General features: G+C 41.7%; 1 protein-coding gene and 1 long non-coding RNA gene across 3 annotated transcripts; both read left to right on the top strand.

Moving 5' to 3' along the window:
- Positions 1-4,362: 4,362 nt before the first annotated feature.
- Positions 4,363-7,901, top strand: LOC110507617 (B-cell CLL/lymphoma 7 protein family member B-B). 2 transcript variants are annotated; one of them, XM_021587717.2, is made up of 6 exons: positions 4,363-4,548; positions 5,014-5,089; positions 5,197-5,284; positions 5,515-5,685; positions 5,890-5,993; positions 6,138-7,901. In XM_021587717.2, exons 1-6 carry the CDS (start codon positions 4,457-4,459, stop codon positions 6,204-6,206), a joined length of 600 nt encoding a protein of 199 aa, XP_021443392.1. In that variant the 5' UTR covers positions 4,363-4,456; the 3' UTR covers positions 6,207-7,901. The 2 variants fall into 2 exon arrangements, with proteins under 2 accessions (XP_021443392.1, XP_021443393.1); XM_021587718.2 differs by lacking the exon at positions 4,363-4,548 and adding an exon at positions 4,636-4,875.
- A 2,160-nt stretch (positions 7,902-10,061) lies between these two features.
- Positions 10,062-10,717, top strand: LOC118944673. The gene is made up of 2 exons (XR_005039976.1): positions 10,062-10,360; positions 10,457-10,717. It is a non-coding gene; the product is annotated as an uncharacterized LOC118944673 (long non-coding RNA).
- Positions 10,718-14,063: the final 3,346 nt, after the last annotated feature.

Raw genomic sequence — 14,063 nt, forward strand, 5'->3', positions numbered from 1 at the left:
GGAAAGATATCAGTTTGTCCTCTGACAAATGAACTGTGCATTTTGGTGTTCCTCAAGGGTCTGTTTTAGGACCACTATTGTTTTCACTATGCATTTGACCTCTTGGTGATGTCATTTGGAAACATAATGTTAACTTTCACTGCTATGCGGATGACACACAGCTGTACATTTTGATGAAACATGGTGAAGCCCCAGCTTTGCTATCACAGACTGGAACATGTTCCGGGATTCTTCCGATGACATTGAGGAATACACCACATCAGTCACTGGCTTTATCAATAAGTGCATTGAGGACGTCGTCCCCACAGTGACTGTACGTACATACCCCAACCAGAAGCCATGGATTACAGGCAACATTCGCACTGAGCTAAAGGGTAGAGCTGAAGCTTTCAAGGTGCGGGACTCTAACCCGGAAGCTTATAAGAAATCCCGCTATGCCCTGCAACGAACCATCAAACAGGCAAAGCGTCAATACAGGGCTAAGATTAAATCATACTACACCGGCTCCGACGCTCGTCGTATGTGGCAGGGCTTGCAAACTATTACAGACTACAAAGGGAAGCACAGCCGCGAGCTGCCCAGTGAGACGAGCCTACCAGACGAGCTAAATCACTTCTATGCTCGCTTGAGGCAAGCAACACTGAGGCATGCATGAGAGCATCAGCTGTTCCGGACGACTGCGTGATCATGCTCTCTGTAGCCGACGTGAGTAAGACCTTTAAACAGGTCAACATACACAAGGCTGCGGGGTCAGACGGATTACCAGGATTTGTGCTCCGGGCATGTGCTGACCAGCTGGCAGGTGTCTTCACTTTCATTTTCAATATGTCCCTGATTGAGTCTGTAATACCAACATGCTTCATGCAGACCACCATAGTCCCTGTGCCCAAGAACACAAAGGCAACCTGCCTAAATGACTACAGACCCGTAGCACTCACGTCCGTAGCCATGAAGTGCTTTGAAAGGCTGGTCATGGCTCACATCAACACCATTATCCCAGAAACCCTAGACCCACTCCAATTTGCATACCGCCCTAACAGATCCACAGATGATGCAATCTCTATTGCACTCCACACTGCCCTTTCCCACCTGGACAAAAGGAACACTTATGTGAGTATGGTGTTCATTGACTACAGCTTAGCGTTCAACACCATAGTACCCTCAAAGCTCATCTCTAAGCTTAGGACCCTGAAACTGAACACCTCCCTCTGCAACTGGATCCTGGACTTCCTGATGGGCCGCCCACAGGTGGTGAGGGTAGGCAACAACACATCTGCCACGCTAGTGCCCTTCTGCACAACTCCAACACCATCATTAAGTTTGCAGAAAACATGATGGTGGTAGGCCTGATCATTGACAATGATGAGAAAGTGTATAGGGATGAAGTCAGTGTGGTGCCAGGACAACAACCTCTCCCTCAACATCAGCAGGACAAAGGTGCTGATCGTTGACTACAGGAAACGGAGGGCTGAGCACACCCCCATTCACATCGACAGGGCTGTAGTGGAGCGGGTTGAGAGCTTCAAGTTCGCCGGTGTCCACATCACTAAGGATCTATCATGGTCCTAACACACCAACACATGACAATGCCTCCTCCCCCTCAGGAGGCTGAAAAGATTTGGCATGGACCCTCAGATCTTCAAAAAGTTCTACAGCTGCACCACTGAGAGCATCTTGACAGGCTGCATCACTGCTTGGTATGGCAACTGTTTGACATCCGACTGCAAGGTGCTACAGTGAGTTCTGCATAAGGCCCAATACATCACTGGGGGCAAGCTCCCTGCCATTCAGGACCTCTATACCATGCAGTGTCAGAGGAAGGCCCTAAAAATGGCCAAAGACTCCAGCCACCCAAGTCATAGTGTTCTCTCTGCTACCACATGGCAAGCGGTACCGATGCACCAAGTCTGGAACCAACAGGACCCTAAACAGCTTCTATCCCCAAGCCATAAGACTTCTAAATTGTTTGATAAATAGTTAACCAAATAGCTACCCGGACTATCAGCATTGACCCGTTTGCACAATTTTTGTTTGACTCATCACATACACTGCTGCTACTGTTTACTATCTGTCTTTCATTCCTAGTTATACAGTGGGGCAAAAAAGTATTTAGTCAGCCACCAATTGTGCAAGTTCTCCCACTTAAAAAGATGAGAGAGGCCTGTAATTTTCATCATAGGTACACTTCAACTATGACAGACAAAATTAGATAAAGAAATTCAGAAAATCACATTGTAGGATTTTTAATTTATTTATTTCCAAATTATGGTGGAAAATAAGTATTTGGTCACCTACAAACAAGCAAGATTTCTGGCTCTCACAGACCTGTAACTTCTTCTTTAAGAGGCTCCTCTGTCCTCCACTCGTTACCTGTATTAATGGCACCTGTTTGAACTTGTTATCAGAATAAAAGAAACCTGTCTACAACCTCAAACAGTCACACTCCAAACTCCACTATGGCCAAGACCAAAGAGCTGTCAAAGGACACCAGAAACAAAATTGTAGACCTGCACCAGGCTGGGAACACTGAATCTACAATAGGTAAGCAGCTTGGTTTGAAGAAATCAATTGTGGGAGCAATTATTAGGAAATGGAAGACATACAAGACCACTGATAATCTCCCTCGATCTGGGGCTCCACGCAAGGTCTCACCCCGTGGGGTCAAAATGATCACAAGAACGGTGAGCAAAAATCCCAGAACCACACGGGGGGACTTAGTGAATGACCTGCAGAGAGCTGGGACCAAAATAACAAAGCGTACCATCAGTAACACACTACGCCGCCAGGGACTCAAATCCTGCAGTGCCAGACGTGTCCCCCTGCTTAAGCCAGTACATGTCCAGGCCCGTCTGAAGTTTGCTAGAGAGCATTTGGATGATCCAGAAGAAGATTGGGAGAATGTCATATGGTCAGATGAAACCAAAATATAACTTTTTGGTAAAAACTCAACTCGTCGTGTTTGGAAGACAAAGAATGCTGAGTTGCATCCAAAGAACACCATACCTACTGTGAAGCATGGGGGTGGAAACATCATGCTTTGGGGCTGTTTTTCTGCAAAGGGACCAGGACGACTGATCCGTGTAAAGGAAAGAATGAATAGGGCCATGTATCGTGAGATTTTGAGTGAAAACCTCCTTCCATCAGCAAGGGCATTGAAGATGAAACGTGGCTGGGTCTTTCAGCATGACAATGATCCCAAACACCCCGCCCGGGCCACGAAGGAGTGGCTTCGTGAGAAGCATTTCAAGGTCCTGGAGTGGCCTAGCCAGTCTCCAGATCTCAACCCCATAGGAAATCTTTGGAGGGAGTTGAAAGTCTGTGTTGCCCAGCAACAGCCCCAAAACATCACTGCTCTAGAGGAGATCTGCATGGAGGAATGGGCCAAAATACCAGCAACAGTGTGTGAAAACTTCATTTTGTCTGTCATAGTTGAAGTGTACCTATGATGAAAATTACAGGCCTCTCTCATCTTTTTAAGTGGGAGAACTTGCACAATTGGTGGCTGACTAAATACTTTTTCTTATTTACAATGATGGCCTACACCGGCCAAACCCGGACGATGCTAGGCCAATTGTGCGCCACCCTATGGGACTCCCAATCACGGCCGGTTGTGATACAGCCTGGACCAGGGTGTCTTTAGTGACGCCTCTAGCACTGAGATGCAGTGCCTTGGACCGCTGCACCACTTATTAAGGTAGTTAGCCACAGCCATAAGATCAGAATACATAAAGGTTACACAAAATATCTCACCCTGTTGATTGAGCCTGCCAACCAATATTTGTTTGCTCCAGTGCTTGACTTGGGCAGGAGCTCACCGGAACTGAGTACCAGTACCTAAAATGTTTTACTGCTTCAGTTCCTGCACCTCCGATAAAATATTGGTTTAAAACTATTGCAGAGTTCCTGCACCTAAAAATAAACAGTACTGACACACAAAATGAGTACCGGCACCAATTTCAGTCCACGTCAAGCACTGGTTTGCTCAATAGAACCAAGCTTACAAATGCATGCCATATCAGTGTTTATTGGTCAGTGCAACCCTCTGCAAGACTAAAAAGATAGGCCCAAAATAACACATACTGTATATAATTGTATCACTCCCTCTCTATTGTAGTTTCTTCATCCCCCTCACTTCCTCTCATACCCAAGGATTATCATCTCATATCCAATTTGATATAATGAACCATGTAAATCGTTGTTTATGTCATTTATGCGGTTAAATTATCCAGATATTCATCATTCCCATCATAACAACCTATTATTTTACTGTCAATGGTAATGTGATGACGTCGGTTCAAAGATGATGGGGAGGATGGAGAAAACAGACAGACCAACCACTAGGAAAAGAGAATGGGTGTTAAAACCTCGCGAGAATATTAGTATATTGGAAGAGTAGGCACACTGCAAGTTTGGAGTTGCAAGAAAATACATCTCCAAAAAGTAACAACAACTAAAGATGTCCGGACGGTCAGGTCGCGCGGAGACACGGAGTCGTGCTAAAGATGATATTAAAAAGGTGCTGGCAGCAATTGAAAAAGTGCGTAAATGGTAAGTAAAACCGCGGGGATTATGTAAATGAAATGTAAACATCTGCAACGCCACACATCAAACTTCACTCGTAAAATGTTAGAAGGGTTGGTGAGTGATTGAAACAGCAGCCAATAGAGAGACTGGGCTGCCGAAGCCCGGTAATGCTATAGGCGGGACTAACGGAATTTTTCCCAATCTGTCAAAATGGCTACACTTGCCCATATGTTGTTACAATATTACGCATTCTGATATAACTGTGACCCACATTGAACATATCCGTCGTCCATCTGAGCAGTTTCGCTCGGCGACTTTCAGGAATATTTGGCAGAAAATGCACTTGCGCATGTAAATAAAATAATATCACACACAGGCTATTTACATACCCACCAGTAAATGAGCCAACGCCAGCAGAGTCTTTGGTTCATGCTTTTTATTACTGAATGTAGTTAATCTATTCTCTGTTCTGTTACATTTCATTTTCAGGGAGAAGAAGTGGGTAACAGTGGGAGACACATCCCTACGAATATTCAAGTGGGTGCCTGTGACAGACACTAAACAGGTATGTTATTTTATAATGCTGCGTCTGGCCATTATATGGTTCTGAATTTAATGAGTTTGTGTATGAAACTACGCTGGCTCTATTTTACTCTCTCTCCTCTCTTTCAGATATACCGGAGCAAATCCATAACTGGAGAGGTTCGAGGTCTAAAAGATGTGGTGTTGGAAAACTCCAGCTCTACCTTGGATTTCCAAGGTGAGGCACTGACTGACTATGAGCAGCACAAGCAGCACTGTATTTGGAGCAGGTTTTAGAGCACTGCAATACTCTGTATAACAGTGTTTGGGGCGATTTCGTGGAAATTCACTCAATGCAGATTAAAACAATTTGACATACTTTTTAAATGGAAATTCAATTTACCTTCTGAATTGAAAATGATATTGATCTGAAACCGTTCAAGACTGCTCCTGTTCTCTTCAACATAGATGAATGCAGCAACCAGAGTTTCCTGTCTGATATCTACCAGCCCAAAATGGACAGCAGCAGCTCCAGCTCCCAGCATGCCAGTGAGGCAGTCAGTCCTCTTCCCCACACCACAACCCTCCGCACGACCGAAGACGCTCAACCACCCATGCTGGGCCAGGAGAGTGTGGACGGTACAGTTGGCCTAGCATACTACACCATCACACTGCACCCATGTAGGACAAGGAGCTTTTCCAGACCCTGTAACCTGACTAGGAAAAACTCTGGGCCCTAGCTATTATGTCACTCATGTAACATGAGGTATACTCTATTGGCTATATTACGGTTAATATCTCAATGCCTTTTAAGTGTTTCACTCAGTCTCACTCTATATGCAGAACCATCCCAGCCAGCACATGAAGTTGCTGATGAGCCTCCAACATTGATCAAAGAGGACCTGGTTTTGCCCCTTGGTGTCCGAGTAAAAACTCCATGCACAGAGGTAAGTGGTTTTCTATATTAATAAAGGATATTACCTTCTTTTTTTTCCTGCAAAAAAATGTTATTGATAATTGCTTCAGCTCTTAATAATAACATGAAAGAAATCACCATTGTCAATTTATTTAAATACCAATATTTCTAACAGGAAGAAGAGGGATCAGGAGCCCCTCCACTGAAGAAAGTTTGCACTGAAAAAAAGGCTGTACTGAGATAACTAGTTGATTGGATGGACATGCATGTAACCCATGCACTAGCTTTATTGAAGGCTTCAAATTGGACATACGAATAACTGACAAAATAATAGAATCACTTGAGTAAATGAGGGATACAAAGTATATTGAAAGCAGGTGCTTCCATACAGGTGTGGTTCCTGAGTTAATTAAGCAATTAACATCCCATCATGCTTAGGGTCATGTATAAAAATGCTGGGGCAGGCCATTACTTTGGCTACCATAGTACTGTATGACAACACCAAATGATGCAATTTCTTGTGGCAGAATGGAGTCGCCGCCCTCCGATAGAGTTCCAGACACTTGTAGAATCTATGCCAAGGTGCATTGAAGCAGTTCTGGCTCGTGGTGGCACAACGCCCTATTAAGACACTTTATGTTGGTGTTTACTTCATTTTGGCAGTTATTTGTAGATAGATTATTATAAAATATGCATTTCTGTTAATCAAGTTATTACAAATGGAATACATTTAAAAAGAACGTTGAGTTAAGTTAATGTTTTAATACAGTTTTAAGTTGTTTTTTAAAAATACAATTTTACTTTCTCAGCTTTGAAAAGGAATCTTAAGCCGTTTAATGCGTTACACTGTACATAAAGTCGTGCTCACAGAAAGTGCCTATCGCTCTGAAATATACACTATTTATTTTCTGTCACGCAAGTGACTCATATATTATGCTATTTGTATAAATTGCACAGATATAAATAATTATGGCCCCTATTCAATCAAATCAGTTTGTTAATCCTAAGGGATGAAGTGGAGCACATCTTAATTCATGTTCGGTTGAGTTTCTTTTGTTTCACACTGTTAGCGCTGTTTTGTTAAATACATTTATCCAAGCAGCACAGGAAGTATGAGGGGAAACTTATTCCTGTCACTGGATTTGATTGAATATGGGCTGAAATTTTTTAAATCATTTTTTTACGTTTGTACTTTGCTTTGCAAATAAGATTAGAAAACTGTTTGTCATGTCTATCCTTTTTGATATACTGTATCTTGCTTGTTCCATTTTCATAGAGCATTGAAAGTGAATGGTGAACGACGTTGAAAGGTAGTTCAAGACCTTGGTGTAAATACACTTGTATTGCAATTCAGAGAATGTTTCTTATGGTCAGGTGGGTCATGCTCTCAAGTGCTTATTTTTGTGCTGCAAAAGTGATGCACATGCTGGAATATACACTGCTCCATAGTAAAATATGGTTGTAGATATTGTGTTTTCTGTTTGCAGTGTTTTGCATCTTTTGACTCCCATACTCTCAAATAATTGGCCAAAATATTTTTCACCATATAGGATGACCACTTGACCTGGTTGCATTTTATCAACACTGTTTCATGGAAATTATTGGATTGCAAATCCATGGCCTGGGCTGTGGCTGACCATAAATCTCCAGACTTAGCACTGTGGGTTTTTATCAAGTCCATGAAATAAACTCCTGACACCTGATAGAGATGATATAATTATTCTTGGTTGAATGTTAAAATCCATGGGAAGTAAGTAACTCCTACCACTGTAGGACATTTCATTTCAGTATAAATTCTTGTGAAAATGTGATTTTAGTGTTTTCATTATTTGTAAAGAATACTATTTTCCTGTCATACTAAACATTTTCATGAGAAATACTCCATTGCTTGTTATTGAATGTAAGGGATAGTTCACTCAAAATAAAACAAAGTGGATTATAGGGGAATAAGGTGGCTTTTCAAATGTTCAAACAATGTTTTCAGACAGGGATACTGAATCTAAATGCAATGGGACATTTTTTTTTTACAACCCTTTCTCTTTCTAGAAGGGGCCCAACAATGTCAATATATTTGACAGTTATGGAGGTGCCCAGCCCACCCAAGCAATAGAGCAGTGGTTCCCAACCTTTTCGGTTACTGTACCACCAAATGAATTTTGCTCTGCCAGGAGTACCCCTGAAGTACCCCCACATGTGCATTTTACCAGTAGGCCTATGGTCTCATGAGTCTTCTCAAGTACCCCCTGTGGAAAGGCCAAGTACCCCCAGGGGTCCAAGTCTCCTGGGGGTACCACTGAACCACTGAAATAGAGCCCCACAGCGAATGCGTCATTAAAAACTAGTGGTCAAACAGGGAAATATTTCCCAAACTTTTTTTTTCACCATTCATTTTTCCCATAGGGCATTTTAGAACCACTTCAAACAAGGTCTGTGTCTCATGTAGACTTTCCCTGGCGTGATGTTTTGATAACCATGTAAACTCTGTCAGACAAGGTGATTTTTAACAATATATTTGGCTCTATTTAATCTCTGATTCGAAAATGCTAATTAGCATCAAAGTAGACATGCAAGACTACAAGCTCCTGCACTTAATTTCTTGCAGACACCTTTGCTGTCAGCTAGCTAGCTACTAGCAACCTTGATCCAAAACAAAATATATATTGAACATTTTCATTTACTGTTCCATATTTGGTCTTGTGTCATGTACATAATACTATTCTAGTAGCAGTCAGATATTTACAATGTGCCATGAATACTCTGCAATTTTTTTGCAAAGAAGCTAGCTAGCCAGCTACGTACATGAATACTAGCAACATACCCTTATTTTACAAGATCCTCTTCTCCTTCAGCCAGTGGAGGTCTATATTTAATCCCTTAACATTTCTGACAACTATATGAATGAGGAGAAATCTATTTAAATTAATGGTGTCAGAATGCACTGCTGTATTAAAGCAATTCAGAACTAACTTGTGGACATGTTCTGAAAATTCTTGCAATTCAAAGCGAGATTAATTAATTGCAGAATGTATACATAATTATGAATGAATAAGCATATTTGTTTGACAAGAATGCACCTAGTCACCCATCAATCACTTCAAACAACTGAACTCCAACAGTTACATTGTTTTAAAGAAATGAACAATGCATGCATAAGCCTTTTATACATAACATATAAATATATCTTACTTAAACATTAAACAATTTATTAATCAATGCCACAAACCTGGGACATCGAAGATCACCATATGAGTGAGTATTACTATCAGAGAGCGCACAGATTCTTCTGCTTTTCCATTTTAGAAATTAGACCAGCAAAAATAACACAATGTAAAACGTATTGTGTATTGTGATTTTTGTTGGGTGAGAAACAACTGGATGCGTAAGGTAGGTTTAATATAAAATACAAGGTCAACTCCGGCAGAATGAGAAACAACTGGATGCGTAAGGTAGGTTTAATATAAAATACTAGGTCAACTCCGGCAGAATGAGAAACAACTGGATGCGTAAGGTAGGTTTAATATAAAATACAAGGTCAACTCCGGCAGAATGAGAAACAACTGGATGCGTAAGGTAGGTTTAATATTAAATACTAAGCCAACTCCGGCAGAATGAGAAACAACTGGATGCGTAAGGTAGGTTTAATATAAAATACTAGGTCAACTCCGGCAGAATGAGAAACAACTGGATGCGTAAGGTAGGTTTAATATATAATACTAGGTCAACTCCGGCAGAATGAGAAACAACTGGATGCGTAATGTAGGTTTAATATAAAATACTAGGTCAACTCCGGCAGAATGAGAAACAACTGGATGCGTAAGGTAGGTTTAATATTAAATACTAGGTCAACTCCGGCAGAATGAGAAACAAAATATCACGTCCTGACCATAGAAAGCCTATATTTTCTATGGTAGAGTAGGTCAGGGTGTGACTAGGCGAATAAGTCTAGTTTATATTTTCTATGTGGGGTTCTAGGTTGTTTTTTCTATGTTGGGGTTTGGGTATGATTCCCAATTAGAGGCAGCTGGCTATCGTTGTCTCTAATTGGGGATCATACTTAAGTAGCATTTTTTCCACCTGTGGGTTATGGGATATTGTTTATGTTTAGTTGCCTGTTAGCACTGCATTGTCGTCACAGTTCGTATATTCTTTATTGTTTTGTCTTTGCTAAAGTTTCACTTCTTTATTAAATTATGTGGAACTCATATCGCGCTGCGTCTTGGCTCAACCATTATTCCGATCATCGTGACACAAAACAAGGAAGCCATGCCTAAACACAGGTATATCAACAGCCTTCTTCTCAATGTAATGTTGCTGCTGTCAATTGTGAGCAGAATATGTACCACTGCATTCAGTCTGAACCCCAGAATTAGCAGGACAGAATTACACAGGTGAAATAAGGTAACAAAAACAGTACACCACAACACTTTTAAACCTTTTTTTTTTTTTAATTATGACTTTTTTATTGAATAATTAAAACATATAATATACTTGCAGGGAAGCTGCTCAACAACATCACATCTAAAAGACTCCCATCCAGAGCGACACACAGAAGCAACCAGGGTCAACGGCCAGCTCAAGGGCACGTCGACAGACGTTCCACAAAGTCAAAAACGGGGACCCGAACCAAGGATCCATCAGCCACCGACCCAAGTTTCCAACCGCTGTCCAAGATCCCCCTCCCCACAGTTACCCAAGAGCTGCCCCTCAACCATCTGAGACACCCCCCCCTCCCCCCGAGAAAATATCATTTTAAAATAATAATAATTCCACCACCCCCTTCCCAATAACCAGGAAAAAGAACAAAAGAGAAATAAGAGAAAGACAAAGGGAAAAACAGAAAACAACAATGCAGAAAACAAAAGACATCAAGGACAACAAAAAATCATAACAAGCAAGGCCAACTGAATATGTTTGAGTGCATGTATGGCCCTATTTACATGTGTGTGTGTCTGTGTATGTGCACGTGTGTGCATTTGAATGAGAGTGTGTATATGCATGTGTACAAACACCTGCACGGCATCAGCTTCAGGCAACCCGGCATTAGCTGTAAAAACCCTGCCCCTCAGTGTCATTCAAACTTACTTTATGTTGTTTTATTTGGACTTTTTATACTTTTATCTTTGACCGCCATTCTATCCCACGCCCAGCAACTCCACTCCCACTTGTTTCCAATTCCACATCCCAACCCTCAGCCCATCCCACCTACCTCTGCTGGCCATTTTTAAACATGTTAATTAGTCTAGAATTGATCAAATCAGGAGCATAGGGAAAATGGGTGAAGGTAGGGTGGGTTTATAGAGATAAGATGGAGAGTTCCAAAATGTTCAAAGTTGAAGGACCACAGGGCATAAAAGGCAGTGTGGAATAAGGGGTAGCTATGGAATAAACATTTAATAAGGGGTAGCTATGGAATAAACATTTAACTTGCTTGTCATGGTACTGGTGTGTTTCTGCACCCCTTCTAAGTCATTGTCACAAATAATGTCACCGGCCCATGTCCAGTCATACTCGGGGTCTTAGCGTGTCCCTCAACGTCATTCAAATTGTGAACATCGAGTGTCTGTGAATCATAACATTAAAGTTATCGTGATTGGACTTTAACATTAATCTGAAGACTGTAATTTATCTAATTAACTAACTATGTTTAATTGTTACCCGATTAAATGAATCATGTAAAACATAACTCATTAGGATCTGGGGCACCACGAGAGCGGTTCTTTAAAGAGTTACCATCTCCTGAATTAAACTCTTAAAGGTCTTTACCTATCACATCTATAAACAGTCAACTTATTAATCATAACCTCGTGTCATATCATCATTCTGAACAGTCGTAACCTCCTTGAATCTGCAAAAAACAGAATCTTACGATTCAGTACTACACAAATTGGTTAAATTATTTATGTACTAGCTAATTAAACGGGAGCACAGGATAAACACACACTCTGCATCGGTTATTGACTGGAGACTTATTACTCTGAAAACAGGTCTCTAGCGGAATGACAACAACATGGATGCTTGTTAAAGAAGGGACGGAGAGGGAGAGAGAGGAGCAGAGATACTTAACATTGCCACATTCAGAAGCTTCTCTCACCTACAGTAACCATTGTCGTGACTTTACTTTCATTAATCTGATGACTTATTTATTTAACCAACTAACTACCTTTAATTGTTACCCAATTAAATTTATCATGCAACAATTAACTCATTAGGATTTGTGGCACCATGGAATAGGTTGTTAAATAAACTTCAGTTAGTGCTAAATACGACTGCTAGAATCCTGACTAGAACCAAAAAATTTGATCATATTACTCCAGTGCCAGCCTCCCTACACTGGCTTCCTGTCAAGGCAAGGGCTGATTTCAAGGTTTTACTGCTAACCTACAAAGCATTACATGGGCTTGCTCCTACCTATCTCTCTGATTTGGTCCTGCTGTACATACCTACACCTACGCTACGGTCACAAGACGCAGGCCTCCTAATTGTCCCTGGAAATTTCTAAGCAAACAGCTGAAGACAGGGCTTTCTCCTATAGAGCTCCATTTTTATGGAATGGTCTGCCTACCCATGTGAGAGAAGCAAACTCGGTCTCAACCTTTAAGTCTTTACTGAAGACTCATCTCTTCAGTGGGTCATATGATTGAGTGTAGTCTGGCCCATGAGTGTGAAGGTGAACGAAAAGGCTCTGGAGCAACGAACTGCCCTTGCTGTCTCTGCCTGGCCGGTTCCCCTCTTTCCACTGGGATTCTCTGCCGCTAACCCTATTACAGGGGCTGAGTCACTGGCTTTACTAGGGCTCTTTAATACCGTCCCTAGGAGGGGTGCGTCACTTGAGTGGGTTGAGTCACTGATGTGATCTTCCTGTCTGGGTTGGCGCCCCCCCTTGGGTTGTGCCGTGGCGGAGATCTTTGTGGGCTATACTCAGCCTTGTCTCAGGATGGTAAGTTGGTGGTTGAAGATATCCCTCTAGTGGTGTGGGGGCTGTGCTTTGGCAAAGTGGGTGGGGTTATATCCCTCCTGTTTGGCCCTGTCCGGGGGTGTCATCGGATGGGGCCACGGTGAGGACTGGCCACCCCACATAGCCTGGTTCCTCTCTAGGTTTCTTCCTAGGTTTTGGCCTTTCTAGGGAGTTTTTCCTAGCCACTGTGCTTCTACACCTGCATTGCTTGCTGTTTGGGGTTTTAGGCTGGGTTTCTGTACAGCACTTTGAGATATCAGCTGATGTACGAAGGGCTATATAAATAAATTTGATTTGATTTTGTTTAAAGAGTTACCATCTCCTGAATTAAACTCTAAAGGTCTTTACCTATCACATCCATTAAACAGTCTACATATTAATCATTACCTCTTATCATATCATCATATAATCATATCATCATTCTGAACAGTCGTAACCATGCATCTGAAAAACAAAATAGCCTCACTCATGATTCAGTACTACACAAATTGGTTTAATTATTTATTTACTAGCTAACTAAATAATAACACAGACTAAAAATACACCCTTTACATGAGACAAAGGTCCCTACTGGACTGACAAAATATAGCGGCTTATAAACAATGAATAAAGTGGGGTAGGGAGGAGAGAGAGAGAGAAAAAGGGACACTCATCATGGATACATTTTAGAACTATTCTCACATTAATCATATATTTTGCACACGAACCGCCACCCATTTGGAATATGAAATCATTAATGTATTTACATGTGGGTGCCTTTGTTCGCCATTTATCTCTGTCGGAACCAGGCCTTCTTAGGAAGGATGTGGGTTGGCCTTTCAGCAGCACGCTTGCAAGTCTGAAATGGTCCGGATCCGTCTCTTCTAATGTTCTTCACTCTGGAAGATAGTTTTGGTGATGAGCAAGATCCCATTGGTGAAGAGCGTAGTAGGATAGTCTCACTTAGATTCGCTTTTCTCGATATCTGACTTAGGACAGCTAATCAGTTGTTCCAGTGATTGTCTGAGGTGAGCTTCTCGCCTCTTCCTCCTCGTGTTGATAGTTAGGATTTATAGTCGGGAAAACTGTCTGTGAAGAAGCTTCTTTGAAGATAGGCTAGCCAGCCGTATCTATGGTTCCCCAGTGAGGTGATGAGAGTTGCGTAAT

Source organism: Oncorhynchus mykiss, chromosome 27 (genome assembly GCF_013265735.2).
Source record: "Oncorhynchus mykiss isolate Arlee chromosome 27, USDA_OmykA_1.1, whole genome shotgun sequence".
In the NCBI taxonomy this organism is placed as follows: domain Eukaryota; kingdom Metazoa; phylum Chordata; class Actinopteri; order Salmoniformes; family Salmonidae; genus Oncorhynchus; species Oncorhynchus mykiss.